This window comes from Salvelinus namaycush, chromosome 12, assembly GCF_016432855.1.
Source record: "Salvelinus namaycush isolate Seneca chromosome 12, SaNama_1.0, whole genome shotgun sequence".
Classification (NCBI taxonomy): domain Eukaryota; kingdom Metazoa; phylum Chordata; class Actinopteri; order Salmoniformes; family Salmonidae; genus Salvelinus; species Salvelinus namaycush.
This window is the reverse complement of record NC_052318.1, coordinates 13,532,661-13,550,961: the sequence shown is the minus strand read 5'-3', so window position 1 is coordinate 13,550,961 and position 18,301 is coordinate 13,532,661. Positions and strand designations below refer to the sequence as shown.

The 18,301-nt window shown below is 43.3% G+C and overlaps 1 protein-coding gene across 1 annotated transcript in view; it reads left to right on the top strand.

The window, feature by feature from the left end:
• The window catches only part of tmem132e (transmembrane protein 132E), an 80,524-nt gene that overhangs the window by 28,968 nt on the left and 33,255 nt on the right, over positions 1–18,301 (top strand). Inside the window, exon 3 of the mRNA XM_039005210.1 lies at positions 639–779. Within this exon, the coding sequence (XP_038861138.1) occupies positions 639–779 (141 nt within the window). The remainder of the gene's footprint in view (positions 1–638; positions 780–18,301) is intronic.

Here is an 18,301-nt window from a genome sequence, read left to right as displayed (position 1 = left end):
GTAGTTCACACAAGCTCCTCCATTTGCCTCTTATCAGGGCTGCAAAGATGGCTAGAGTCTTACAGAATTGGTGCGTATTACTAGTCACAGCTGTACCTTTCTGATTCTCTATGCTCACTCATTAATCGGTTTTGTGCGAACGCAATGGCGAGCTAAATTCACATGGGCCACACCAGGGTAATACCTCATACCCTCTCATTTGTGTGGGGAAATTAATCGGAGTCACTGAAATGGATCATAGTCTTAAAAACACTAGTACAGCACAATATTAAAGCTCTCAAAATATTATGGAACCAAAGAATATGGAGTGTTTTTTTATTTTTTGCCTGATGCTTAATATACAGTTGGCTGGTTGAGAAATACTCTCATTCGTTATTCAAGCATTATTCAGACATTTATCCAGGATTTCAAAATTCCAGTGCAATAGCCTTTGTCTTTAGAGTCAGTTTATCACCACATTGTCCAACTACATTAACTGTCATTGATTGATCTTTCAAAATTGCATTTGCCCCGATGTAATACAGAGCTGTGCACATGATGGAACTACAGTATACAAACAAACCGACAACCTCTGACCTCACAGATAAATCATGGGCTGTTCATAAAGTTGATTCATTCCTTTTATCTCTCGATTGCAGGGTCAAGGCAAAGAAAGGGGTGAATCTTCTGCAAACCAAGTCAAAGAATGCCCAGTGGACTGTGGACTGGGAGGTACAGTCTGGGGCGAAGCATTCCATCACCACCATCGACGTGAACAAAAATAAAGGAGTGCAAGCCGGGTAAGTCAACAGCCTAAGGCCTAAACACACAACACACATCCACCCAAACACTACAGAGTGAGGCTGTTGTGCCCAGCACATTGTTAACTTCAGGATGGTTTGTTCTGTGAAAGACTAATTGAGACTTCCTCAAAACATCTCATTGGCTGCAATAGTGTCCTCATGTTGCTTGCTGATAATAAAAAAGAAGTTATAAGTCTATTTGTAGTAAAGATATGGATACAGATTTGGGTAGTTGTGCAAAAAATCCTTGGATATACTTTGTCAAATAAAGTGCTTAAATGCAAAGCCATAGAGGGCTCCCGAGTGGCGCAGCGGTTTAAGGCACTGCATCTCAGTGCTAGAGGCATCAGTACAGATCCTGGGCTGTATCACAACTGGCCATGATCAGGTGTCCCATAGGGCGGCGCACAATTGGCCCAGCGTCGTCCAGATTAGGGGAGGGTTTGGCCAGGGTAGGCCGTCATTGTAAATAAGAATGTGTTCTTAACTGACCTGCCTAGTTAAATAAAGGTTAAATAAAATTTAAAAAATACTTACACCAATGATGATTTAAACATTTCTCCCTGCTTGGCAGAAAGCTGATATGTTTGGAGGACAACTACATTAAACTGTAGTTTTGAAATGCATGCTTTTTACAGCTTGAGTATCAATTTAAGTGATATATCCATTTTATGTGTAGGGAAAACCAATAGAAAAATGGCAAAGTGATATGTACAGTTTAACCTTTATACAGTGCCTTCAGAAACTATTCATACCCCTTGACTTATTCCACATTTTCTTGTGTTACAGCCTGAATTCAAAATGGATTAAATAAAAAAAATGCTCACCCGTCTACACACAATACCCCATAATGACAAAGTGAATACATGTTTTTAGAAATGTTTGCTAATGAAATACAGAAATATCTAATTTATATAAGTATTCACAACCCTGAATCAATACTTTATAGAAGCACCTTTGGCAGCGGTTACAGCTGTGAGTCTTTCTGGGTAAGAGCTTTCCACACCTGGATTGTGTAACATTTGCCCATTATTCTTTTCAAAATTCTTCAAACTCTGTCAAATTGGTTGTTGATCATTGGTAGACAACCATTTTCAGGTCTTGCCATAGATCTTCAAGTAGATTTAAGTCAAAACTGTAACGCGGCCACTCAGGAAAATTCTTCTTGGTAAGCAACTCCAGTGTAGATTTGGCCTTGTGTTTTAGGTTATTGTCCTGCTGAAAGGTGAATTAATCTCCCAGTCTCTGGTGGAAAGCAGACTGAACCAGGTTTTTCTCTAGGATTTTGCCTGTGCTTATTTATAAAAAATTAAAATTAAAATGTAACCTTGCTTAGCTCCATTCCATTCATTTTTTTATTCTGAAAACCTCAGTCAAGCATACCCATTACACGATGCAGCCACCACTATGCTTGAAAATATGGAGAGTGGTACTCAGTAATATGTTGTATTGGATTTGCCTCAAACATAACACTTTGTATTCAGAACAAAAATATATATTGTTTTGCCTCATTTTCTGCAGCATTACTTTCGTGCCTTGTTGCAAAAAAATTGGGGGAAATATTTTTATTCTGTACAGGCTTCCTTCTTTTCACTCTATCAATTAGGTTAGTGTTGTAGAGTAACTACAATGTTGTTGATCCATCCTCAGTTTTCTCCTATCACAGCCAATACACTCTAACTGTTTTAAAGTCACCATTGGCCTCATGGTGAAGTCCCTGAGCGGTTTCCTTCCTCTCCGGCAACAGAGCTAGGAAGGACGCCTGTATCTTTGTAGTGGCTGGGTTTATTGATACACCATCCAAGTATAATTAATAACTTCACCATGCTCAAAGGGATATTCAATGTCTGCATTTTTTAAATTTATAGCCATCTACCAATAGGTGCCCTTCTTTGCGAGGCATTGGATAAGCTCCCTGGGCTTTGTGGTTGAATTCACTGCTCGACTGAGGGACCTTACAATTATCTGTATGTGTGGGGTACAGAGATACTGTAATTATTCAAAAATCTAGTTAAACACTATTTCTGCACACAGAGTTAGTCCATGCAACTTATTATGTGACTTCTTAAGCACAGTTTTACTCCTGAACTTATTTAGGCTTGCCATAACAAAGGGGTTCAATACTTATTGAATAAATATCAAATAAAATGAAAAATTTAAATCCACTTTGACATTATGGGGTATTGTGTGTAGGCCAGTGACAAAAAAACGACATTTAATCAATTTTAAATGCAGGCTGTAACACAGCAATATGTGGAAAAAGTCAAGGAGTGTGAATACGTTGTATGTTGCTGCATTGCAGTGCCATGGAGATGTTATCGGCAAAAATGGCAGCACCTATCTATGCCTGTCACTGGGCAAGGGTACCCATGATTATTTACAGGCACATCACAGGACTCGGGCTACGTTCCAATATCCATACTAGGCTTTCTCTTAGAATGCATGCCCAATACATTGGATAATGGATCAGACCATTACTCTCATCAGTCCTAAAACAGGCCCTCCATTTTGAATGAAGGCAGTACCAGTGGAATCAGGTGCAGCTGAGGATGAAGGGAGGTAGCTAGCTTCTTAGCCTGTGATACAGCAATACCTCTGGGCGGGGGAAGCCTGGCATTAGCTAACATAAATCACTAATACACTCAACTCATTAACAAAGAAGGCATTAAGAGTTTGGGCTGCTTATCCTAAACCTCCGGAGCTATTTAGCCAGTGCAGATCCTAGTAATACCACCGCCCATAGTTTCCACGGACTGTGGGGAAAAAAGAGACTGGCCAAGTGGGTCTGGAGGGAGGGGGGGTAGAGAGTGAGCGTAACAGACAAACAGTGACATTACCTGAATAAAAGATCAGCCAGTCTTTCTTTGTTCTCTCTCAATAGGGCACTTAGTGTCTGTCTTTCTCGCTATATTTAGCGGACCGTGTCAAGTCATCTTTGCCATCCTGTCACCATGTTGGAAATCCAGTCCAGCAGGGGGTCAAGCTACGATAAAGACACATTGTGTCATCCCGACTTTTGTCAGAGGCCCAGTCAAAAGTCATGAAGGTATTTTGGGCAGAGTTCATATGTTACTAAAGAGTTTTGCCTACATTTTAGGGCCATATAACAGTCTCCAAGAATAAATAGCCTGCCGTTTCCTATTTTCCTTTGATTTAGCCATCTAGCTGAAAAAAGCATTAAAGATGAGTGAATTCTCAAACTACAGTATTTCAGGCCCACTTCACCCAGCTAAGTGAGATAACATTAATGGCGGGACCTTTTTTGAAGGCATATTTAACTGTGATATAATTCTGCCTTTTTGTGCCGACTTTGGTATATATTTTAGATAATGGACCATGCTTGGCTGCTTTATAAATCTGTCCACAAAAGTAGTATGAGTAGATCCATGCCAAAGAGGGTCCCAGTAGTTTTGTATTACGACATTAAGCCTAATAGGTTTAAAGTCTTCATTCGACATGGGTTAGCAAAAAATCTAGGCCTATAATACATTATATTGTCATCTTCAATCATGAAGCGTGATCAATTTTCTGGGCGAACGCGGCACTTGGGAGCATTTTACATTTCCTGCTAGATGAAAACATTACTTTCTTCCATAGCTTGGTGACATGTACGTTATACAAGGAACTAAGAATAGTCAATGCTTTTAATGTCCACCATGTGATTCTCTGTGTTGTCAAGGACTTCGGAGTTGTTATGACAACATGCAATTATTATAAGGGTTCATCTTAATGTAAAGAATATGTAACATGTTAATGTGAAAAAGTTATTTGAGGAGCTGGTGGTTAATACCACCGACATACTCATGTTCTTCATGTACTTCTGATTGGTGCACACCAGTATCTCACTCGTCACACGCAGCTATGTCTTTTTTTCAAAGGTCGTTATGCATCTTACCACTGAGCTCATTAAAGTATAAATAAATGTTTTAATGCTTGCTTGAACATTCTTTTTGAACACAACTCAATCATCAAGTTTGCTGATGACAACAGTGGTAGGCCATTCTCCTGGGGAGAATGGTGCTGCATTGCATAGCAGCGGTTTTACAAGCTCCTGACCAATTTGGCTTATTTTTTTCTTTATTTTTTTTGTACTTAATGTTTCTGCCATCGTTTCCTGTGACTGAAAAGAGCTTATGGACATCAGAACAAAGATCACTAACCTCAATTTGGATGAAGATTTCTACTTCAACAAGTCGGAGTTGCAGGACATACTGCTCACCCCGGAAAAGGAAAAGGTGGGGTAAAAGAGGCGATGTGTGGGCACCCTGACGAAGCTGCTTTGGCGAGTACATAAACCGCAGCTACTGTCTGTTCTATTGGCGGTCGTACAATCTCTGGAGAACAAACTGGATGAGCTCCGTTCGAGACTGTCCTATCAATGGGACCTGAAGAACTGTAATTCAACAGACACTCGTATCCAGAGCGACTTACAGTAGTAGTAACTGCATACATTTCTCATACTTTTTCGTACTGGTCTGTTTTGTATCGAATCCAAAACCCTAGCGTTGCAAGCGCCATGCTCTACCAACTGAGCCACACGGGACCTAATATCCTATGTTTCACGGAGCTGTGGCTGAACATGGACATGGATAAAATACATCTAGATGTTTTTTCTATGCATCTACAGGACAGAACGGCAGCGTCGGGTAAGCTAAAGGGAGAAGGTGTGTGTCTCTTTGTTAACAACAGCTGGTGCACGATCTCTAAAAGAAGTCAAGAGGTTCTGCTCGCCTAAGTTAGAATACCCCATGATAAGTTGTAGACTTTCTTTTGTGTTACTATTTCTTTTTTTATTAAGCAAATATTTGTCTTACTTTTGAACTCTGCATTGTTGGGAATTGGCTCATACAGTGCCTTCAGAAAGTATTCATACCCCTTGACTTATTCCACATTTTGTTGTGTTACAGCCTTAAATCAAAATGTATTTTAAAAATGTAAAAAAAAAAATCTTGAAAATGGAATGCAAGAATATCTCATTTACTTAGTTTTACAAGCCGATTTAAGTCAAAACTTTAATTAGGCCACTCATGAACATTCAATGGCATCTTGGTAAGCAACTTTGTCCTTGTGTTTTAGGTTATTTTCCTGCTGACAGGTGCATTTCTCTCCCAGTGTCTGTTGGAAAGCAAACTGAACCACGTTTTCCTATAGGATTTTGCCTGTGCTTAGCTCTATGATGTTTTTTTTATCCCCAAAAAACTCCCCAGGCCTTGCCAATGACAGGCATACCCTTAATATAATGCGGCCACCACCATGCTTGAAAATATAAAGAGTGGTACTCAGTGATGTGTTGTGTTGGATTTGCCCCAAACATAATGCTTTGTATTAAGGACATAAAGTACATTTCTTAGTCACATTTTTTGCTGTTTTACTTTAGTGCCATATTGCAAACAGAATGCATGTTTTGGAATATTTTTATTCTGTACAGGCTTCCATTTTTTCACTTTGTCATTTAGGTTAGTATTGTGGAGTAACTACAATGTTATTGATCCATCCTCAGTTTTCTCCTATCACAGCCATTAAACTCTGTAACTGTATTAAAGTCACCATTGGCCTCATGGTGAAATCCCTGAGCGGTTTCCTCTCCGGCAACTGAGTTAGGAAGGACACTTGTAACTTTAGTGACTGGGTGTATTGACCACTCAAAGTCTAATCAATAACTTCACAATGCTCAAATGAATATTCAGTGTGTGCTTTTTAAATGTTTTATCGATCTACCAATTGGTACCCTTCTTTGCGAGGCATTGGAAAACCTCCCTGTGTTTGAAATTCACTGCTCGACTTACATATAATTGTATGTGTGAGGTACAGAGATGAGGTAGACATTCAAAAATCATGTTAAACACTATTATTGCATACAGAGTGAGTCCATGCAACTTATTATGTTACTTGTTAAGCACATTTTTACTCCTAAACTTATTTAGGCTTGCCATAACAAAGGGGTTGAATACTTATTGACTCAAGAAACTTCAGGTTTTCATTTTTTATTCATTTGTAAAAAATGTCTAAAAAGATAATTCCACTTTAACATTATGGTGTATTGCGTGTAGGCCAGTGACCCAAAATCTCAATTTAATCCATTTGATATTCAGGCTGTAACACAACAAAATGTAGAAAAAGTTGAGGAGTGTGTCACGTTCCTGACCTGTTTTCTCTTGTTTTGTATGTGTTTATTGGTCAGGGCGTGAGTTTTGGGTGGGCAGTCTATGTTTTCTATTTCTATGTTGGGTTTTTGTGTTCGGCCTGGTATGATTCTCAATCAGAGACAGGTGTGTTTCGTTTGTCTCTGATTGAGAGTCATACTAAGGCAGCCAGGGTTTCACTGGTGTTTTGTGGGTGTTTGTTCCTGTGTCAGCGTTTGGGCCACACAGGACTGTTGCAGGTTAGTCACGTTTGTTGTTTTTGTTAATTTGTAGTGTTTGTTGGTTTGCCATTAAATCATGAATACTTACCAATCCGCATCTTGGTCCGATCCATGCTCCTCCTCGTCTGAGGAGGAGAACGACTACGACAACCTTTACAGAGTGTGAATATTTTCTGAAGGCTCTGTAAGTAAGCTTGTCACTGTAAAGTCTACACCTGTTGTATTTGGCACATGTGACCAATCAAATTTTATTTCATTTTACAACACTATTTACCAAGAGAGTTTTCATCTATATTTTTCGTAGCTGTCTATTTACCACCACAAACCGATGCTGGCACTAAGATCCCACTCAACGAGCTGTATAGGGCCATAAGCAAACAAGAAAATGTTCATCCAAATTTTGACCTCCCCTTTTTTAGCACATCACTAGGACATCAACAGGACATCTACAGCACCTGGTGTCACAGGAAGGCCAAGAAAATGATCAAGGACCTCAGCCACCCAAGCCACGGCCTGTTCACCCCACTACCATCTACAAGACGGAGACAGTACAGGTGCATCAAAGCAGGGACCGAGAAACTGAAAAACAGCTTCTATCTCCAGGCCATCAGACTGTTAAATAGTCACCAATATCCAGCCTCTTCCCAGTACCCTGCCCTGAACCTTAGTCACTGTTACCTAGCCTTCTACTATGTACATAGTCATTGAACACTGGTCACTTTAATGTTTACATACTGTTTTACCAACTTCAAAGTGCCTTCAGAAATTATTCACACCCTTTGACTTTTTCCTTTTTGTTGTTGTGTTAGAGCCTGAATTTAAAATAGATTAAATTTAGATTTTTGGTCACTGGTCCATGCACAATATCCCATAATGTAAAAGTGGAATTATGTTTCTCGAAATGTGTACAAATTAATAAAAAAATGTCTTTGGTCAATAAGTATTCAACCCCTTTGTTGTGGCAAGCCTAAATAAGTTCAGGAGTAAAAAGGTGCTTAACAAGTCACATAATAAGTTGCGTGGAATAATGTTGGAATAGTGGAATAGTGTTTAACATGATTTTTGAATGACTACCTCATCTCTGCACCCCACACAGCAGTGAATTTCAACCACAAAGACGAGTTGTTTTACTATGCCTCTCAAAGAAGGGCACCTGTTGGTAGGATGGGTAAAAAAGATCAAAAGCAGACATTGAATAAGCAGACACAGAACATTTTGGGTGGTATATCAATACACCCAGTCACTACAAAGTTACAGGCGTCCGTCCTTCTGTTGCCGGAGAGGAAGGAAACCGCTCAGGGATTTCACCATGAGACTAATGGTGACTTTAAAACAGTTAGTTTAATGGGTGTGCTGGGAGAAAACTGAGAAGGGATCAACAACATTGTAGTTACTCCACAATACTAACTTAATTGACAGGGTGAAAAGAAAGAAGCCTGTACAGAATACACATATTCCAAAACATGCGTCCTGTTTGCAACAAGGCACTAAAGTAATAATGCAAAACATGTGGCAAAACAATTCACTTTCTGTCCTGGGGCAAATCCAATATAGCACATTACTGAGCACCACTCTCAATATTTTCAAGCATAGTGATAACTGTATCATGTTATTGGTATGCTTGTAATCGTTAAAAACTGGTGAGTTTTTCAGGATAAAAGAGAAACGGAATGGAAATACGCACAGGCAAAATCGTAGAGGAAAACCTGATTCAGTCTGCTTTCCACCAGACCTTGGGAGACTAATTCACCTTTTAGCACCAGCGTTGCTTACCAAGAAGACGCCAGAATCCCCCACGCCAGAATTTATTCTAAGCGCAGGCACATTTACATCCAGCTTTAGCACTGCTTAGCACTTTATTGTTGTCTTGATCCTCTCTCACCTCTCACTATGCATTGTACTAGACATCGATTTTTTCCAATGGCTTCCTAATCATGGCAATATTCATTTTGTAAATGCAGTGTCCTCCCACGGGGACCGTGGAGACGACGGGAAAATCAGATTTGATTGAAATTGATTGCCGGCTAACAAATTTTAAACAACTGATAAAGCAATTAACTGGGTCGAGTTGGCATTCTCTCACGGATGTTGCTCTTAACTTATAATTGTAACTATTGATTCAAAGGAACAATTGTGGAGAGGCATTCTCTCTGACTAGAAAGCTTTACGGCAATCATTTATTTTCCCTGGCACATCTCATTCACTTCTTTTAAGGCTAATCTCTAGGTATATGTTATATCTGTGCAAACTCTTACTGGAAGAAATGGAAAGCTTCGGAACTATAGGCTATTTGAAAAATGTAAACCCAGGTTTGGTAGCTGAATATTCCTGGTGCATGGGGTGAAGTGTAATTGTTGAAAGATAGGTGGGGACCATCGGGCCTCCCATCGGTCTCTCGTGGGGTCTTCTAAACCAGCTGTCATCATCGGCAGCTCTATGGTGAGAAACATCTTGATTCCTGGGGCAAAAACCCTGTGCTATTCTAGAGCACGAGTACAGGACATTACAAGGCTGCTTCCTATCGTTCTATGACATTGTCGTAGATAACATTCATATACTGAAAATTTGTGCAAAAAGGCAAACTCTGCTCCATCGTTCATTGAATCAGGTGGCTCATTCATCACAAAACTACTTTAATTATTTTTTTATTGTCAAGATTAGCAAACTTAGGCATGACATGCCAACAACAACATTCTGAACCTACACTCCATGCATGACTGACCAAATTAAGAAAGACAAGCAGTGTAATTTTAATTTCCTAAAAGTGAGTGTGGAAGAGGTGGATTTTTTTTTAATGTCTATTAAATCAAATCAAATTTTATTGGTGACATTCACATATTTAGCAGATGTTATTGTGGATGTAGCGAAATGCTTGTGTTCCTAGATTCAACAGTGCAGTAGTATCTAACAATGCATAACAATACAAACAGATCTAAAAGTAAAAGAATGGAATTAAGAAATATATAAATATTAGGACGAGCAATGTCAGTGGCATTGACTAAAATACAATAGAATACACTATATACATATGAAATGAATAAAACAGTATGTAAACAGTATGTAAACATTATGTAAACATTATAAAAGTGGTGATCCTAACTGACCTAAGACAGAATTTTTACTAGGATTAAATGTCAGGAATTGTGAAAAACTGAGTTTAAATGTATTTGGCTAAGGTGTATGTAAACTTCCGACTTCAACTGTACATAGGGCAGCAGCCTCTACGGTGCAGGGTTGAGTAACCAAGTGGTATCCGGCTAGCAATGGCTATTTAACAGTCTGATGGCCTTGAGATAGGAGCTTTTTTTCAGTCTCTCGGTCCCAGCTTTGATGCACCTGTACTGACTTCGCCTTCTGGATGATAGCGGGGTGAACAGGTCGTGGCTGTCAAGCTTATGGGCATGTGGCAGCAGTGTGCAGGAGGGAGGTTCCTAGGTGTGAGAAGTGTGCAGAAGGGCATGAGACAAAGGAATGTGTAGCATTGGAGAAAGAAGCAGTATGTGTTAATTGTAGTGGTGCCCATGGGACTGTGGATCAGAAATGTCCCGTGCGAGAGAGGCAGGTTGAGGCTTCCAGGGTTAGTGTAGTGCAGAAGTTGTCATATGCTGAGGCAGTGAAGAAAGTAGAGGAAGATGGGTCAAGGGGGATGGATCCTGAGAGGAGTGGTGTGAATAGTAGATCTGTATCAGTACAGAGATATCAACCAACAAGTGATTTATGTTTCAGTAACATTGGATTTTTAGCATTTATAGCAATGGTTGTCAACTGTACTGCAAGGGTGGACCGATCGTAAGTCGCAGAAAATTAAGGTGGTGGTGGCAGCTGCAGAGAGTTATTTGGGTGTGCTATACTTGACGTCAGAAGACTTACAGGGTAGAGGTCGACCGATTATGATTTTTCAACACCGATACCTGTCACACCCTGGCCTCTGTTATATTGATTTTCTTTATTAGTTTAGTTAGGTCAGGGTGTGACATGGGATGTTTGTGTGTTTTGTCTAGTTTAGGGTGTGTGTATTGTTTAGGGGGTTGTGTATAGTGTATGGGGTTGTGTTCAGTATAGAGGTTTAGGAAAGTCTATGGTTGCCTGGTTTGGTTCTCAATCAGAGACAGCTGTTTATTGTTGTCTCTGATTGGGAGCCATATTTAAGGCAGCCATAGGCTTTAGGTGTTGTGGGTAATTGTCTATGTCTAACGTTAGTAGCTGTGTGTGCACTTTCATTTGTAGCTTCACGGTCGTTTGTTGTTTTGTATAGTTTGTAAAAGTGTTTCGTTTCGTGTTCATCTTCGTTATAAATAAAAGGGAAGATGTATTCATATCACGCTGCGACTTGGTCCACTCTTTCACCAGAAGACGATCGTGACAGAATTACCCACCTAACAAGGACCAAGCAGCGTGAAAAGCAACAGCAGCGATCGCAGGATTTCTGGACATGGGAGGAAATACTGGACGGTAAAGGTCCATGGGCTCAACCTGGAGAATATCGCCGCCCTCGTGAAGAGCTGGAGGCAGCTAAAGCCGAGAGGCGGCGGTATGAGGAGGCAGCACGGAAGCAGGAGAAGGATCTGGGTTACACTACGTGGGAGGAGATCGACAGGTGGGCGATCGACCCAAGGAGAGTGCCGGAGCCCGCCTGGGATTCTCTGGCACAGTGTGAGGAGGGATACCGGCGAATGGAGGCAGCACGACGACGCGGTAGGAGGCCTGTTAGTCAAGCCCAAAAATGTCTTGGGGGGGGGGGGGGGGGGGGAGGCTAAAGGGTGGTGTGGCGAAGTCAGGTAGGAGACCTGCGCCAACTTCCCGATCTTACCGTGGAGAGCGAGAGTACGGGCAGACACCGTGTTATGCGGTAGAGCGCACTGTGTCTCCTGTACGTGTGCATAGCCCGGTGCGGGTTATTCCACCTCCCCGCACTGGCAGGGCTAGATTGAGTATTGAGCCGGATGTCATGAAGCCGGCCCAACGCATCTGGCCACCAGTGCGTCTCCTCGGGCCGGCATACATGGCACCAGCCTTACGCATGGTGTCCCCGGTTCGCCTACATAGCCCAGTGCGGGTTATTCCACCTCCCCGCACTGGTCGGGCTACGGGGAGCATACAACCAGGTAAGGTTGGGCAGGCTCAGTGCTCAAGGGAGCCAGTACGCCTGCATGGTCCGGTATATCCGGCGCCACCTCCCCGCCCCAGCCCAGTACCACCAGTGCTTCCACCACGCACCAGGCTTCCTGTGCGTCTCCAGAGCCCTGTTCCTCCTCCACGCACTAGCCCTGTGGTGCGTGTCTCCAGCCCATTACCACCAGTACCGGCACCACGCACCAAGCCTCCTGTGCGTCTCCAGAGCCCTGTTCCTCCTCCACGCACTAGCCCTATGGTGCGTGTCTCCAGCCCATTACCACCAGTGCCTACACCATGCACCAAGCCTCCTGTGCGCCTCCAGAGTCCTGTGCGTCCTGTTGCTGCTCCCCGCACTAGCCTGAAGGTGCGTGTCCTTAGCCCGGTACCTCCAGTTCCGGCACCACGCACCAGGCCTACAGTGCGTCTCAGCCGGCCAGAGTCTGCCGTCTGCCCAGCGGCGCCTGAACTGCCCGTCTGCCCAACGCCGTCTGAACTGCCCGTCTGCCCAACGGAGCCTGAACTGCCCGTCTGCCCAACGCCGTCTGAACTGTCCGTCTGCCAAGCGCCGCATGAATTGCCCATCTGTACTGAGCCTTCAAAGCCGCCCGTCTGTACTGAGCCTTCAAAGCCGCCCGTCTGTCATGAGCCTTCAGAGCCATCTGCCAGACAGGAGCCGCTAGAGCCGTCCGCCAGACAGGAGCAGCCAGAGCCTTCCGCCAGACAGGAGCAGCCAGAGCCTTCCGCCAGACAGGAGCAGCCAGAGCCTTCCGCCAGACAGGAGCAGCCAGAGCCGTCAGCCAGCCATGACCAGCCAGAGCCGTCAGCCAGCCATGACCAGCCAGAGCCGTCAGCCAGCCATGACCAGCCAGAGCCGTCAGCCAGCCATGACCAGCCAGAGCCGTCAGCCAGCCATGACCAGCCAGAGCCGTCAGCCAGCCATGACCAGCCAGAGCCGTCAGCCAGCCAGGATCCGCCAGAGCCGTCAGCCAGCCAGGATCCGCCAGAGCCGTCAGCCAGCCAGGATCCGCCAGAGCCGTCAGCCAGCCAGGATCCGCCAGAGCCGTCAGCCAGCCAGGATCCGCCAGAGCCGTCAGTCAGCCAGGATCCGCCAGAGCCGTCAGTCAGCCAGGATCCGCCAGAGCCGTCAGTCAGCCAGGATCCGCCAGAGCCGTCAGTCAGCCAGGATCCGCCAGAGCCATCTGCCAGTCCGGAGCTGCCCCTCAGTCCGGAGCTGCCCCTCAGTCCGGAGCTGCCCCTCAGTCCGGAGCTGCCCCTCAGTCCAGTGGCGCCCTCTGGGATGGTATTCAGTCCGGGACTCGCCGTTCCAGAGGCGCCACCAAAGCGGGTAGTGACTATGGTGGAGGGGGGTCCACGTCCCGCACCCGAGCCGCCGCCATAGGAAGGCCCACCCGGACCCTCCCCTTCTGTGTCAGGTTTTGCGGCCGGAGTCCGCACCTTTGGGGGGGGGGTACTGTCACACCCTGGCCTCTGTTATATTGATTTTCTTTATTAGTTTAGTTAGGTCAGAGTGTGACATGGGATGTTTGTGTGTTTTGTCTAGTTTAGGGTGTGTGTATTGTTTAGGGGGTTGTGTATAGTGTATGGGGTTGTGTTCAGTATAGAGGTTTAGGAAAGTCTATGGTTGCCTGGTTTGGTTCTCAATCAGAGACAGCTGTTTATTGTTGTCTCTGATTGGGAGCCATATTTAAGGCAGCCATAGGCTTTAGGTGTTGTGGGTAATTGTCTATGTCTAACGTTAGTAGCTGTGTGTGCACTTTCGTTTGTAGCTTCACGGTCGTTTGTTGTTTTGTATAGTTTGTAAAAGTGTTTCGTTTCGTGTTCATCTTCTTTATAAATAAAAGGGAAGATGTATTCATATCACGCTGCGACTTGGTCCACTCTTTCACCAGAAGACGATCGTGACAATACCGATTATTGGAGGACCAAAAAAAGCCGATACCGATTAATTTTGTAATAATTTTTGTAATAATGACAATTACAACAATACTGAATGAACACTTATTTTAACTTAATATAATACATCAATAAAATCAATTTAGCCTCAAATAAATAATGAAACATGTTCAATTTGGTTTAAATAATGCAAAAACAAAGTGTTGGAGAAGAAAGTAAAAGTGCAATATGTGCCATGTAAGAAAGCTAACGTTTAAGTTCCTTGCTCAGAACATGAGAACATATGAAAGCTGGTGGTTCCTTTTAACATGAGTCTTCAATATTCCCAGGTAAGAAGTTTTAGGTTGTAGTTATTCTAGGAATTATAGGACTATTTCTCTCTATACGATTTGTATTTCATTAACCTTTGACTATTGGATGTTCTTATAGGCACTTTAGTATTGCCAGTGTAACAGTATTGCTTCCGTCCCTCTCCTCGCTCCTACCTGGGCTCGAACCAGGAACACATCAACAACAGCCACCCTCGAAGCAGCGTTACCCATGCAGAGCAAGGGGAACAACTACTCCTCAGAGCGAGTGACGTTTGAAACGCTATTAGCGCGCACCCCGCTAACTAGCTAGCCATTTCACATCGGTTACACCAGCCTAATCTCGGGAGTTGATAGGCTTGAAGTCATAAACAGAGCTGCTGGCAAAACGCACAAAATTGCTGTTTGAATGAATGCTTACGAGCGTGCTGGTGCCTACCATCGCTCAGTCAGACTGCTCTATCAAATCATAGACTTAATTATAACATAATAACACACAGAAATACGAGCCTTTAGGTCATTAATATGGTCGAATCCGGAAACTATCATCTCGAAAACAAAACGTTTATTCTTTCAGTGAAATACGGAACCGTTCCGTATTTTATCTAACGGGTGGCATCCATAAGTCTAAATAATCCTGTTACATTGCACAACCTTCAATGTTATGTCATAATTATGTAAAATTCTGGCAAATTAGTTTGCAACGAGCCAGGCTGCACAAACTGTTGCATATACCCTGACTCTGCGTGCAATGAACGCAAGAGAAGTGACACAATTTCACCTGGTTAATATTGCCTGCTAACCTGGATTTCTTTTACCTAAATATGCAGGTTTAAAAATATATTATTCTGTGTATTGATTTTAAGAAAGGCATTGATGTTTATGGTTAGGTACAGTCGTGCAACGATTGCGCTTTTTTCGCAAATGTGCTTTTGTTAAATCATCCCCCGTTTGGTGAAGTTGGCTGTCTTTGTTAGAAAGAAATAGTCTTCACACAGTTCACAACGAGCCAGGCGGCCCAAACTGCTGCATATACCCTGACTCTGTTGCAAGAGAAGTGACACAGAGAAATTCATGTTAGCAGGCAATATTAACTAAATATGCAGGTTTAAAAATATATACTTGTGTATTGATTTTAAGAAAGGCATTGATGTTTATGGTTAGGTACACGTTGGAGCAACGACAGTCCTTTTTCGCAAATGCACACCGCATCGATTATATGCAACGCAGGACACGCTAGATAAACTAGTAATATCATCAACCATGTGTAGTTAACTAGTGATTATGATTGATTGATTGATTGTTTTTTATAAGATAAGTTTAATGCTAGCTAGCAACTTACCTTGGCTTCTTACTGCATTCGCGTAACAGGCAGGCTCCTCGTGGAGTGCAATGAGAGACAGGTGGTTAGAGCGTTGGACTAGTTAACCGTAAGGTTGCAAGATTGAATCCCCGAGCTGACAAGGTAAAAATCTGTCGTTCTGCCCCTGAACAAGGCAGTTAACCCACCGTTCCTAGGCCGTCATTGAAAATAAGAATGTGTTCTTAACTGACTTGCCTAGTTAAATAAATGTGTAAAGAAATAAATATATATATTTATTTTAATCGGCCAAATCGGTGTCCAAAAACAGATTTCCGATTGTTATGAAAACTTGAAATCGGCCCTAATTAATCGGCCATTCCGATTAATCGGTCTACCTCTATTACAGGGTATGTTGAGTGGTGGTGTCTCGGGTAGTTGATGTCCCTGATGATCTTTTTGGCGGCCTTCCTGTGACATCGGGTGCTGTAGGCGTCCTGGAGGGCAAGCAGTGTGCACCGGGTGATGCGTTGGGCAGACTGCACCACCCACTGGAGAGCTATGTGGTTGCGGCGGTGCAGTTGCCGTAACAGGCCGTGATACAGCCCGACAGGATGCTCTTAATCTGTATCTGTAAACGTTTTTGAGGGTCTTAGGGGCCAAGCCGAATTTCTTCAGCCTTTTCTACAGCTTTTTCTTCACCACACTGTCTGTGTGGGTGGACCATTTCAGATTGTCAGGGATGTGTATGTCGAGGAACTTGAAGCTTTTCACCTTCTCCATTGTGTTCGCACTGCGGTCACACACTTAATGTGTTGTGAAATCTGTTGTGAAATGTAATGTAATGGTTTTGTAATTGTATATAACTGCATACATTTTTGCTGGACCCCAGGAAGAGTAGCTTCTGCCTTGGCAGCATTTCCACCCCTGTGTAACTCTTATTCAGCACATGAGCGATTTGGGTGTCTGGTTTTCTGAGTGCTAGTTGTTGAGGGTCTGGCCAAGCTTCCTGCTTTGTGAGGAGTGTCATAGATAAATAAGTAGGAATATTCCATGAGTGATGTTGAGAGAAACAGTCAGAAGTCATTTAGGCTGTCAGCTCTCATCATGCCGTTTCCAGTAAGGCCCTTTGTGAGTGCAGTACTGGAGATAGGGACTCGGCTCCCAGTCTTCATTACGACATTGGCATTTTCCCTTTGAATGGCAGACTTCTTTTCTCTCTGCCGAGGGGAGATAGCAGCATGGTTCATTTCAGATCCAGGTCAAGTGTGGCTGAAATGGTCTTGTAAACCGGGAACCTACTGTAGGCCTACACTGCTGAAACCCATTTCGAAGTGCAATGCGGAATGTGTCTTTCAGATGTGATGGTTTCACAGCTCGGAGCAACAGTAATGGTGGTATATAAAACATATAGTATGTTGGTCTGCTGGTACTTCATTCCACAATTGATTCAATAATTTTACACCATCTTAGAAGAAGATAAGTCCTTTATAAGTAGAAGAGGTTAAATGTTTTAGTACATATACAATGCGAGGAATGAAACGGTGTGAAAGTTCATCTTTGCCTAGGTAAAACTAACATGTGCGCATGTCTACTGTTCATGTGGTTAAAGTAATGGATGTTTGAAATGGTAGGAGGGGTTGTTCACATCGTATGTTTGACCACTCTACTGCATGTGAGCTAGTCATTGTAACGATTCTCTAGCTCTTCCTCCTCCTCGGACGAGGAGAGGAGAGACGGATCAGATGACCAATATGCAGCGTGGTAGTTTGACATGATTTATTTAAACAAGACAAAAAACGAACTATACTTGATACTAAACAAAATAACAAAACGAATGTAGACTGACCTGAACGTAAGAACTTACATGTAACGAAGAACACACGAACAGGAAAAACAGACTACACAAAACGAACGAACGAACAAACAAACCGAAACAGTCCCGTGTGGCGCAACATACACAGACACAGGAGACAACCACCCACAACAATCAATGTGAAAACACCTACCTTAATATGGCTCTCAATCAGAGGAAATGAAAACCACCTGCCTCTAATTGAGAACCATATCAGGTCACCCTTTAACAAACATAGAAACACATAACATAGACTACCCACCCAAACTCACGCCCTGACCGTCAAACACATACAAAATAACAGAAAACCGGTCAGGAACGTGACATAACCCCCCCCTCAAGGTGCGTACTCCGAACGCACCACCAAAAGTCTAGGGGAGGGTCTGGGTGGGCGTCTGACCACGGTGGTGGCTCAGGCTCTGGGCGAGGTCCCCACCCCACCATAGTCAATCCCAGCTTACGTCTCCCCCTTAGAATGACCACCCTCATATTACACCCACTTAATTTAAATGGTAACCTTAAGATAAGGGGCAGCACCGGGACAAGGGGCAGCACCGGGATAAGGTAGCTCAGGACAGAGAGATAGCTCAGGACAGAGAGGTAGGTCAGGATAGAGAGGTAGCTCAGGATAGAGGGGCAACTCCGGACTGAAGGGCAGCTCCG